At 34.0% G+C, this 13,559-nt stretch overlaps 1 protein-coding gene across 1 annotated transcript; it reads left to right on the top strand.

Annotated features, from left to right (window-relative positions):
• Positions 1-6,133: 6,133 nt before the first annotated feature.
• On the top strand, positions 6,134-6,968 carry LOC6582930 (cell death protein rpr). Its single transcript, XM_002008576.4, has one exon. The coding sequence runs from the start codon at positions 6,508-6,510 to the stop codon at positions 6,709-6,711; it is 204 nt and encodes a 67-aa protein (XP_002008612.1). The 5' UTR covers positions 6,134-6,507; the 3' UTR covers positions 6,712-6,968.
• The last annotated feature ends 6,591 nt before the right edge of the window (positions 6,969-13,559 follow it).

The following is a 13,559-nucleotide window of genomic DNA, read 5'->3' as shown; positions in this document are numbered from 1 at the left end:
GACGATTGGTAGCTTAGCTTCGTGCTTGGCTGTCCAGTCGTTGCTTCATCGCCGTCCCGCTCTATCTCTCTCGCTCTCTCTCTCCTTCTCTCTGGGAAGCTTCCGCGATCGTCTGCCTAAGCAGCACTCAATGACAGGCGTTACAAACGGCGGCAAGTTAATGACCCAAGCGCAACGGATCACCCAGCAATTGGAATTGTCTTTGTTTTGCTGCTTTCTAAATGGAAAACAAATAAAAGAAAAAATATTTAAAAAAAGAGGCATGCGAGGGGCCACCAGTAGAGCTCATAAAAAATTAATACAAATTACACGAAATGCAACCAGAGAGCAAACGAAAGATCGGGTAAGCCAATCGGTAGATAAGCAGAGCATGAATGAGACGGTGCTGAGGTATTTGGAATGTGGAGCATGCGCTCGATGGCAAAGCCGCGACTTATAAAGCTTCAAGACTTTTTCTAATACGCCCACTAGGGGGCGTGAGAAATAATCTATGCTATATTTGGAGCAAGAGAAACAAGAGAAAATATGGTCTTAGAGACAAGTTAAGATCGAAATATCTGCTCGTATAAAAAAGTTAAGATCGAAAGTATATGGTAAATTGGCAAATTGGTTAAGTAAATATCTTCTAAGGCTTTGTACTCAGTTCAGTCAACTTTTTGTTTAGGACTTTATAATGTATAAGCTTTTACTAGGGAATGGGCCTGTATATATGTAAAATCTAAACTATGGCTAAAGTTAGGTGTAAAATAAGTTTTTGCATTCTGAGCGAGAATCATGCGATCTTTCACGTTCTATTGCAACATTCTCAATTTTTATATTTTAAAAGCACCCATATATATTCAAAATAAAATCAAGAACGTATGATATTGACAAAGGCAAAGACAGAGATGGAATGAGCGAGAGAGATTGAGAGAGATAGAGCGAGGGAGACAGTGAGAGATAATGAAAGAAAGACCGGGAGAGTACGAAATTTTAAGCAGAACTTTGTACTATTTTTAGCTGTAGCTAAGCAAACGAGTTCAGTTAAGCTTATAACAAGAAAGTTATTGAGAGCAAAGCAGAAGCGAAAATCCAGTTTAATATTACGCGAATCTTCGCATTGCACTATGGGGAATTTTGCCGTTTTTCGGGTATTTAGTCATTTTTGCGAAGTATGAAAATTTATAATTTTTTTATGTTAACATCTTAATAAAACTCCAAACTTTAAGGTACTGTACCCAAAATGTTGAATAACAGTCCACTGTTAAGCCTAACAGCTGTTAAAGTCAGCTGTTATCTTCGAAAAGCATTTGCCTTCAGCTTACAATTTGTGTTAGCCGATTTTCAAATCATCGTTATTCAATGACCAGACATTATTTTTGAGAAATTTAAAAAGGATATGAATTTTTAGGGCTTCTACTATGCGTTGGCTTAAAAACCAATTGATGTTTGAACTTATTTTAATCATTTATTGTATAATTAGCAAATGTTGTCAAATTTCATTTCTTGTAAATAAAATTAAACTTTGCAAAGACATATAAAACAGCCACCAGGGCGCACCAGTGTAATTCCAATTGCATGTTATAGAGTAATCAATTGGGATCTTAGTGCCTTTGTCTCAATGTGCACTTTTGCGCACAACCGGCGCAAATCAATTTTTAGCAGGTGACTATGAGCTGACCTGTGTGATATTTGGCTCAATGAAAAAGGCAACTCTAACCAAGAAATAGTAATTGTGATTTTGAAACTAAATAAGACTAATATTGATTCAACTTATAAATGATATTAAAAAAGCAAAAGCCGCTTTTTTTGCCAAAATATAAATTACAAATGGAAGAAATGCAGCAGGAACAAAAACTAGCTGACAACTATGAATGACTGCCTATGACAGCAAATGTTTATAAAAATAATTGTTCATTTGAGGCAGATTATGGAAAGTACTGTTCATCCTGTAGGCTTTTTTGGTAAGGAAGCGTCTGATTTGCCCAACCAGGTCTATAAATCAGACTAATTTCATCATGCATGAGAGCATGAGAGCAGAATCCATAATTTCGCTGATGGTTTTTAACAATGGATACATCTGATCAGATTATTTCTTCGGCAAATCTTTAGAAAAGAGTTTGAAAGCATAAAGGTCGCTGTCTAATGAAGTTGTACGTATTGTATTATGTAAAGTTGAAGGCACAATTAAATCAGTTGAAGAACCCGAATTTTTTTAGCGGATCAATATTTCTGGCTGATTTGGAACTCGAAACTGAAGAAAACTAATTTCGATTTTATGAAAGTTCGATTGTTTTCAATTAAAATTATTATTTTAAAGTATGAACAAGCAAAATTCTTAAAAAAAAAAAAAAATTTTTAATACAAAATTTTAATAAATTTTTTTTGGGTGGGCGGTGACACGCCCATTTTTCTAAAATATATTTCTGATGGTATACATATTAATAATAAAAAAACCGGATCAAAAAATCTGGCTTAGTTTTCAAGTTATTAATTAATACCCGATAATTTGGATTTTTCCCCATAGTGCATTGTGAGCATTACTCATTAGCACATACTATGACGAGCCGTATATATGTATATCGTACGTGTGACGTAGCAAATATACTTTCTTCTTCTACAGGTTTCTTTGAGGCAGTCCCAAACGAAAATCAAAACAAAGAAGCGCGTCACAACGTCAAACTGGTGAAATACTACGAATTTCTGGATAGCCCGTCAAGCCTCATTTAAAGTCTGGGAAATTTTCATGAAACTTCGATTGACACACGCATCAGAAAAAGTTTTTTGATCATGTGGGTGATTTGACATGCAGATTGAAAACTCAATTAAAAGCTAATTTGACATGAATAAAGTAAATACTGTTTCCATGCAATTAGATATGCAAATTGATAGCGACAACAATGCTATAAATATATTTATTTTTATATGTATATCTAAATAACCCCAGATATGCTTGACACACGTCGCTCAGCATTAGCTACAAAAATTTCAATAAAAAATTGCAATAATTACCCGCATCAGCAGGAAAGAAAGTTGATTGTAAAGATTTCCAAAATTCAAAAAAGACTTATCATGTAATCCTTTAAGAAAACAAGGCAAGGCAACCCAATTTACGGCTCATTGAACAATTCTCAATGGGAACTCTTATCTCAATAAACACATATTTATTCAATCTAGCAAAGGCAAAATCACTAATTGGCTCAATTAGGGCTAGCCTAATGCGTAAATTACCGACGGCAAATTGAGCTGAGAGTTGAAGATTTTCTTTTGGCTAGAAGAGGCTCCACCCAGAAACGCTGATTCATAAAAATAACAGCCACAAAATAAAGGTAGCCCATTAAATAAGGTTTCGGCCAAAGCTCCGCCCAGAGCACAAAAACGGAGAAAAAAGTGAGGCAACCCAAAATACCAAATCCCAAAACAGAAGCAGACCAAAAATCCAACTTCAGTCGGTTGGCTCAATGCGCGGCCGAAAGCGAAACAGAGAATGTTATTGCGGCTTCTTTCTGGTGTGTGGAATACTATGTTAGGGAAATAAGCCACGCCTTTTCGATTTATGTTGCCGGCGCGAACCCGGAAAAGCAAGAAGCAAAGAAGAAGAGAACACAAAAAAACCAACTATGCAGCGACTTTGTCGGGCAAACTGTGTTAGAGCAGTGCAAAAGAACACACACACACAAACAGAAAGAGAGATACACACGCACACACAGTCAAGCCGGGCGAGTAGTTCTTGTAACAATAGAAGGTCTAGAGCAACCCCTAAGTGGAAGTTGTGTAACAGCAGAGACTTGAGACGAACTGCTGCTCGAAAGGCTAAACCCAAAAGTACAGACGACGATGACGATGACGAGTTTGTGGGTGGAGTTAGAGAGCCCATTCAGTTGGCCAGCTCAACTTGTGGATAGGCCACAATAATGTGGCCAAAAACAATCGAATCTGTTTGGCCCTCAATTGCAGCAACAGAATTTCATCATTTGGAAAGTTGTTTACAGGATGTTTCTTCTTGTTCCATCGTATTAATCATTCAATTGATCGTAATAAATCTTGCCTTTGTTGCATGAATAATTTGAACTACATTCGAAGAGCTGACTAATGAATTAACTTTATAGAATGTTTATTTTAACTTGAAATGGGATTTTATTAAATATCAAGTAATCTAAATATTCATATATTTAATAAAATATTTTACGAAGCAGAAATTTATAATAGAAGTAATAATTGTTAGCGGTATGTGTTTATTTAACAATTAGACCTGCGCAAATAAAAAAAAAAATTAAAAAATTGTAAATTCTAATATTTTATTTGTTTAGGTTACTTTTTTGTTTTTCTTTCGATTCAGTTTAAAAATTTATTCATGCGAATTCATTTAAACATCCAACTAAATAATCGAGTAAATATCTTTGAGTAATCAAGTAAAAATATATATTAAACATATATAAATTCATAAATATTAAACTATAAAAATAAGAATGCGAAAAATTAAAATATATAATAAAAAATTTTGGTAAATTGATATATAAATTTTCAAAAATATAAAAATATACAAGAAAATCAAAATTGTATAAATATGCAATTAAATATACATACGTATAATAATAATCAAATAAATATATACAGATAAATATCCAAGTAAATATATATAAATAAAAAACAATTTGAATAAATCTCTATTAAAAATATTTAAACATAAATGTAGATGTATGCGTATATAAATATTCAAGTAAATATACATTCATATATAAGCATTCATGAAAATATACATATAAATATGTAAATAAAAAGTATATACTGAAGCGCATATATAGCGCATATATTACATATACATATGTATATACAGCTGCGGTTTTAAAAATAATGACTAAGCACTAAATCTTGAGCAAACAAAATTTGTATAAAACTAAAATTCTTTAATTCTCAATTAACAAATCGTTATCAAAATTTTATGTTTATGAGTACAAATTTTTTACCATCAATTCAAGAACCATCCCACTACTATATATATAATATATTGTATCATATATATACTATTTATAAAATTATGAATGAAATGCGTTCAAAAAGTCAACGAGTTCATGTGAAATTTCGGAAATTTTTATGTAGTATGTATATCGCATTCGTTTAGCGTCTGAGATTGCATTTAATGCTATAATAATTCTCAGATCATTTCGGTCTAATGAATACGATAATATTTGCGAATTATAAACAAAAAATGACAAGCACATTGTTGAACAATATATACGTTAATATGTTTATATAAACATGAGTGTATGTAAATTTATAAAGAATTCGTGACAGACTTTCATTATCTATACTACTTAGCTACTATGTATATTATAGATATATACATATATGTATATATGTATATTGTATCTGTGTACATGCCTCTGGCTACTGAAGTCGGAAGTGACGGGAAAAAACATTTGTAAAACACTTTCATAGAAATGTGCTGATAAAGACCTGGCTAAAAGGCTCGTCATATTCATGCGCTGACAACTCATCAAAAATGTGAACTTGATGCATGGGCGTATGAGTGTATGTGTGTATGTGTAGCAAATTAATAATTACTTATATGAAAGCACATTTATCTGGGTTTTTTACTTGGCAAACGAACTTGCCCACTTGCCCACATTTTTTCCAACTCTTACAGGCTCCCGCTATACGAGTTCTCTCTCCTTCACACTCTCTCATTCTCTCTGTCTCTCTCTCCTTCTCTGTCGCTGTCAGCTCCTGTTTTGCCTTCTAGACGTTGCGTTGAAAATGTTTGTCATGCGACGACGATTTAATACAATTAATATGCTAACTGTACTTCTCGCCGCATACAGTTACAACAAAGGCGCGACGGCGACAGCGACGCCACACACACACACACATATCCAACGAGAGACACGCTTGGCAACAGGCGCAAGGTGGCCGCCCCGCCCACGCCCACTTTGCAGATGCAGCCGCACGACCTGGCAACAAATACAAAAAAATGTACGAATGAGGCGATGTCAACAAAAATACCAAAACAAAAAAAATGTTTCTATAGCGAGCGAACGTCGACGGTCGACGAGCGAGAACGATGAGAGAGGCGAACGATGAGCAGCGACGCCGACTGCGGCCGCGACTGCGAGAGCGAGAGCAAGGCATATAAAAGAGCCTGCATTGCGCTCACGCCAGCCAGTTTGAAATCAGCCAAAGTAGTGAGCGGACGCAGAGCCAAGCAGAGCAGCAGCAGCGAAGCAAAACAAAGTGAACGAACCGTCGAACACACACACACACATACAAAGATACATTATATTGACGTGTGCGTAAATGCGAACAACATCAACAACAACAACAAAGCATTTGTGTAGTTAATTTATTCATTGTGTGCCTCGCGTGAATCTGCAAAGAGAAAGTCTTGAGTCAGACGCAGCAAAGAAAGACATTTATTAATTACAAACAATTGTGCAATTGAGGAAACAAAGAACACACAACGTTTTCCTTGAAAACAATACAACAAGAACAACAACAACTAGAAGCGTAGCAGCAACAACAACACCAGCAATGGCTGTGGCCTTCTACATACCGGATCAGAAGGAAATGCTGCGCAAGGCGCGCGAACAGGAGAAACAGCTGTTGCGCCTACGTCAATGGCAAATGGCAACAGTTGTATTGAACACGATACGCCAGCTAATGGACTCCACGGCCAGCGAGTGCGTGCAGCGAGCGGGACGTAAGTGTGGCAAGTGGCGCAAACCATCGCAGTGAAAAGCGCAGAGTTGAGTAAACAACAACAAGAACAACAACTACAACAGTTACTACTACTTCTACTACAACAACAACAAGTCCGTCAAAAGCAAAAACCGTTGACTATATTAGTCTTAACTGATGGGCTAAAACGCCGACGGCCCCAACAACAACACCAACAGCAGCAGCAGCAACAACAACATTTTGATCCCCCCGAAATTCTTCCTGCTTCTAAGTTTACTCATCAAAGCGATTGTGATAATGGTTTTGTTTCTACACAGCAACAACAACAACTATATATATTTAAATATATGTATGTCAAGCGAAACAAGTTTTCGAGTTAGCAATATTTGATTTAATTGTAGCAACAACAAAAATATATGTCTTTTAGTTTGTAAGCGTCCTGCTAAACGATTTTGTAAAAACTGACGAAGCGGAAGTTTTTTATACAAAATTCCGCCTAATATTTATAAGGTTTGACTAAGAAAAATTGTATCAATTTTTTTGACAAGCCAGAAACGAAAAAAAGAAAACGAAATAAAAAAAAAAAAAAAAAAAAAAATATAAATGATTTTTTATTTATTTATTGTCTACAACTTTTCAGCAGGTGACAAGGAGAAAGAAATTTTTGTTAATATTTTTTGGACAGAAAAAAAATCAGAATATTGATCTATTTCTTACGGGAAAAAAATTGACATACATATTTCACACCTACTCTTATTTATTTCATGTCTCAAGATATTTGGCAATAAACAATAAATTATCATTATAAAGAAAATAATAATAATTACAATAAATAAACAGAAAATTTTTAAACAAGTCTCAGAAGAAATTTTTATGCATTTTTTGCAAAAAAGAAATATACAATAATAAAATATATTTTTATTTATTTAATGTCTCAAGAAAAAAAATAAAATAATATTTCCCAAATGTTAAAGATATACTTATTTATTCAGTCTCAGAATTATTGGCAAAACCATTAATTTATCAATATCGGAAATATATAAATCAGACGTTAACGGAAGTTAAATAAATTCAAGAGACAAATCGTAGCGCGCTATATATATAGCTGGATATATATCTATATCTATACACTTTATGAATTCATATAATGTATGGAAATGTTTCAGCTTTTACGGAAGACTCGTCTTATCTGATCTGATCTTCTAGAATCTGTTTTTAATCTTCTAGAACAAAGGAAATTTCTCTTGTTTCGTCAACTGCCGACGGCTTTTAATCAAATTGAATTTTGTTGCCACCGACGGCTTTTAAGTTGACTGAAACATGTTTGCGTTTATATTATTTTTAAATAAATGTACACTTTATAGTGTAAAAAAAAATATGAGATAACAATCAGGAAGCACAATTTTCTAGTCTTAAGATAGATGATTACAATGAGAGGGGATTTAATTTAAATTAGCAAATCCTAATTAAAGAAATTTGTAGATTTCTTATCAATTGAGACAAATTCAAGTTTACAAAATATTTGCAATTATCATGCTCTGAATCCAATTAGTAATCGAAGAACATTGTCTTAATATATATTTATATCTTGATTTCAGTATAATGTAGACAAGCATAAAGATAATAAGATGAAGTTAGAGAGCGAGACAAATTGATTAATATATAGAGACATAAATAGATAGAATATCTGCTAAACGTTCAGACAGTTTAATAGGAGATATAAATACAAAATATTATCATACATTCATATTATACATATGGTATATTTATATGATATTCCCTATTTTTTGTTAATCATAATTAAAACTTTCTCTTTTTCCTTTACATAATTTAAAGAAATTCTTAACTGAAATATTCAATTAATTCAACGCACATTTATAATTTAATGTAAACCCTTTGTATATAATATCAACTGTTAGTTTTGCATATTCCTACAAAAGTTTTTTTGCCAAAAGTTTTCCACTTGCCGTTGCTAACAGGAAAATCGCTCGCAGCAAAGTTGCCAAGTTAACCAAAAAAAAGAAAAATTTGTGGAAAATTCAATTATGCAAAAATACAGAGAAACATTTTGAGCTTGGAAAACTTGACTCCCTGGTTGATAATGTCAAAAAATTAGGTGCTAACAAAACAATTTGCATGTTTAAGCTGATTTTTCTCTTCTGCTCCAGCTTCTTCTTCTTCTTCATCTTCATCTGTAAACTTATGGAAAATTGCGCGCGCTGGCAATTCAAAGGGGGCTCATCATAAGCGCCATTTGGGCGGCGCCAGAGCCTCAGGACTCCCTACAACAGCCAAGACGACTTTTAATTAAACTTTTGCACTTATGCAGCTGCAATCATCAGTGCAGCGGCAGCAGCAGCAGCAGCAGCAAGTACTCCGGAGCTGCAGCAGGAGTACGAGCGTCCTGCGTCCTATGAGTTCAATTCAGTTTGATTGGCAAACATTTTTGTTAATAAAAAGTTCGCAGCGCGAACAGAAAAAATCAAAAATTTCACTTTGGCCAAAAACAAAAACTAATTAACGTTCAACAGATAAACTGTTTGGAGGGCGGCGGCGGGGTGAGTGTGGCATATGAAAAATAATTGAGACAAGTTTATATGATTATGTTTTCGCTGCTGCTACTGCTGCTGCTCGTCGAGCCACACGCAATAAAAACTTTTGCCATGTCGAGCGATTTGTAAGTCAGAAAGCTGTAAAAATCACAGACAGAAAAACAGTTAACACAAATGTTAGCCAAGAAAAGCGAGAACTTCTTCTGAGCGGCTAATTAGTTGGCAAAGCGTTTCTAATTTGGCTGCCAACTTGAGTGAACTTCCATCGAAGGAAATTCTCTGAGCGTTTTCAGCACAAATAAAATCTTACCCAACCCAACGGATTTCTGGGTTCAAAAGCTGTGAATTCTTTTAGCTTCACATGATTCTCTCTAGCCGAAAAGAATTATAGGTTTTAGGTAGCTTAAAATTCGTGCAAATGAGACAAACAAATCTGAAAACATTTGCGAGACCCAAAACAAACGAAGGTCATATGAAATTCCTACAGGGTAGAAGCGAATAAACAAATGAATAGAAATGTACATATAATATGTATATAAATTTACAATAAAGAAACTGGGTATACTCGACTATTCATAATAAATAAACTAGTCAACAAAATAAAAATCAAACATTTTACATATAAATATAATTAAATATTAGAAATATATATACTCTTGATAATATAGTACACATGCATTGTATTTAGAAACCCAACTAAAATGTAATTCATGTTAAAAATAAATTCAGATATATTTTATTTTAAAAACAGTATTATGATGTTTAAGTCTAGTCCTAAAAAAATAATCAAAAACTTTATTATTATTTTTTTAATTTTAGTCAATAAACCATGTTTCATTTGCTAAAATTCCATAATACAATTTCTTTATTTTCTGAACCCAAAAAAGCTTGCCAAATTGAGTTAAGCCAAATCAGTCAACAAAACTAATGGAAACTTAATAACATTATCTAATAAAATGCATTTGTGAGCGAATTATGAGTGCAGACGCAAAGAAAAGCCATTTATAGGGTGTGCGAATAAGTCAATTGGAAAAATTGTTCACATTCCCCATTCCAATTGTTGTGGGTTTTGCGACAGCTGTACGAAGTAGAGAAGTAAACTAAGATAATTTGAGAGTAAATGCGATTAGAATGCGAGTTTCGATATAAACGAGTCTTGATACTTTCAAATAATATAATAATATCTTTTCTATAGGGAAAAATAAATAAGAAAAAAATAAATAAATAAGAGGAATTTAAGATGATTTTTGTTAAAATAATAATAAATATAAAGAAAGTAAATAAATATTATAGATTTAAGTATCACCAATTGACATATTTACACCAAAGTGGGCGCATGCAATTAGAGCATTAGCATTCTTGACTTATTTTGACTTATTAAAATTGATGGAAATTTGCTATTTAAAAAACCAGCCCAAAAAGTAATCAAAAAACCACTCAAAAACCCTCAAGAGAACATAAAAAAAAAAGAAAAACCATATAACAGCATCATTTATAAGCCGCGACAAGCAGTTCCTAAGCGAAACATTTAAAAATACCATTTTGATTGATGATGTCGACGAATGTTGACGTGCTAGTCGAGTAGTCTGTCTATATAGATATAGATATAGAGCAGCAGAAAGGACACGCACAGGAAAACGGAAATGAAAAAAATGAGGGAAAAGTACATTAATTATTGAAATGTCATTAAAGGAATAACGAAGCTGACAACGCGCAGATTCGCATGAATATTTAACAAGGAATACGAAACAAATAAAGAGAGAGCCCCCAATGAAATTATGACTGGAGCAATACGATGCGTGACCGCACAAGTCAGGATATTGATATAGCCAGGACGAATGACGCATTATGAACTGGAGTCGAGTTGTTCTTGAGGTGCACAAATCACGCAAGTTTGCTCTGAAAAGATGATGGAAGACATTTGTTCAGTAGGTTGGGTTGCTTTTCCACTTTTCCCATTCCTGATTAAGAGCATATTAATTGCAGGGTGGAAAATGGATAAGCCCAAAAATAGGAAGCACTCGGCCATTCATCATTTGCTCTGGCAGCGTTAAATGAGCACACACGCAGCCATCAGTTGAGCATTTAATTAGTTCGCCCAGCTCGCGCAGCTCATGTTGCCACAGATAATAGTCCTTAAAGGCATTAAAGTCATCATCTCAACTGAACAAATCAAACATGTTGCCAAAAGTGAATTATGGCAGTTTTTGGCAAATATTTAAGCGTTAATTTCGAAATTTGTAATAGAAAATGCCGCACCCATCAAAATAAGCAACTAAATAGACAGGCAACCAAATGATGGAATATTGTATACCCTATATATAACAAGACTAAGAATTAATTACAAAGAAGTATAAAAATATATATTAATATGAGTTGTATATTTAAAAACTGTATATTAAATGAATGTATTTAAAATCAGGTTATTATTATTTTCTTTCCTATATTATATTTGTATATTATTTAATTATTTAAAATATATATAAAATATCCAAAATATAATTTTGCAACATATTTAAAAAATTAAGACTTTTATTAATTGATAAGGTTAAATATAAATTAATTGTATATTTTAGTTTTTTCATGTGTTATGTGTTGACCACTGTCCCATGTAAATGAATAAAAAATGTCTACTCACTTGTTTTCTCGCTTGCACTCTCTTGCACACTCTCTTGGATCGAAGGAGTTAAGCACACACACTTACGCTAAACAGGCAGACACACTAATGCAACAACAGCTACGTAATTTATTACTCTCTTACAATCCACAGATTAGCATCCACAAGGCTCACTCTGAATCTCTGCCTTTCATACAGAGATCAACAAGCATACCCTAGCACATTTCAATGCCGTTAGGGTATATCGTGCGACGCAGATCAACCAAATTGAAGGTGTCCCATAAAAGAGATTCAAATTTGCCAAGGCAAACGTCAAACATGAGCCATAACTGTCGGCCGGACAACCCGCGGCGCATCATCACAGGATTTTTGCAAATTTTCGCACCGCGCTCGCCGACGACGGGCGGCAAAAACTATAAAATAAACAAACTTCCGTTATGCGTTGTGTGACAGTCGCCTTCGCCTCGCTGATGAGCTGTTGATTTTTGATGTGTTTGACATACGCTCGGTCGCATTGATTGCACCATAAATAATGAATTTATGATGACAGCAAGTCATCAGCTCAGTTCAAATGGTGGTTGAGATCGGACCCAGGACACTAACACACACACGCATCCTTTTTGCGCCAACTAATAAAATATGTTTTTATTGCAACCAAAAGCCATGCACATACACACACACACTATCCCTCTCTCTTTCTCACACGCACGCATGCATACACACGTCGCACGAATAAAAATTAATGAGCCACGGAGGCGCGCGTCCCTTTCCTGCAATAGCAATGATTATGTTGATCCTGTTGCGAAATGCTAAATGCCAAAAACGATGCTTGCTAAATTTCACTTTTGTTCATGTATAGAAAAAAAGTAAAAACATTTTTAATAATATGCATAAATATGTCAGCTAATAAAATGTTATATGCATGCAGGCATGGCATAAGCTGAACTTCAGGTAGCGAACAGTTTTGCGGTCTGACATTGGTAGTTTTATGACGTCAGCTACTTAGGGGTCTCCTTTAGGCTGGAGCAGCCGCGAAGAATTGCAGTTTATGTGGATGCTAATTGCGAACTATTGTGTAAGCAATGCCTTCAAGACGCTGGGAAAGTGTAAATTAACTTAACTTTAACTTTCAATTGAATATCTTTGCAAAAAGCAGCAGACAATTTAACGTCGCAATAAAATGCCGCACACACACGCATAGACACCAATCTTTGCTCTCTTTTTGACGCACACACACTTAGATGTAGCAACACTTTTCACACGCGTAAACCGCTACACTTTTTTCATTCAATTGCTTTGCTATTGCTTTTTATGCACTTTGCGTTTAGAAAATTATATTTTATACATTTTTATATTATATGCATATTTATTTATTTATATTCACTAAATTTTCACTTGAAAAAAAAGAAAAAGAAACCGAGCACTTGCATTTGTCAGACCGCCGTTGCTGTCACTTTGCGAGAAACTGTCACGAGATGTGTGCGTGTGTGTATATGTGCACCACAGGGCTGCTTAATAAGCCATTCACACAAAACCAATTCAAATACCAAAAAAATAAAAATGCTGTCAATAAGAAAGTTCTTTATTGATATTTAAATGCGAACTTACTCAAATTAGCAAACAGCTACACTTTTTATATGTAATTTGTTTGAAATTTTACTTCAAATATATTTTAAACATTTTTTTATATTCTTACAAACTAACCAAAAAATCTAGAAAACGCTGAACAACTACCA

This window comes from Drosophila mojavensis, unplaced genomic scaffold, assembly GCF_018153725.1.
Source record: "Drosophila mojavensis isolate 15081-1352.22 unplaced genomic scaffold, ASM1815372v1 contig_74, whole genome shotgun sequence".
Lineage (NCBI taxonomy): Eukaryota > Metazoa > Arthropoda > Insecta > Diptera > Drosophilidae > Drosophila > Drosophila mojavensis.
This window is presented reverse-complemented; position numbering and strand designations above follow the sequence as displayed.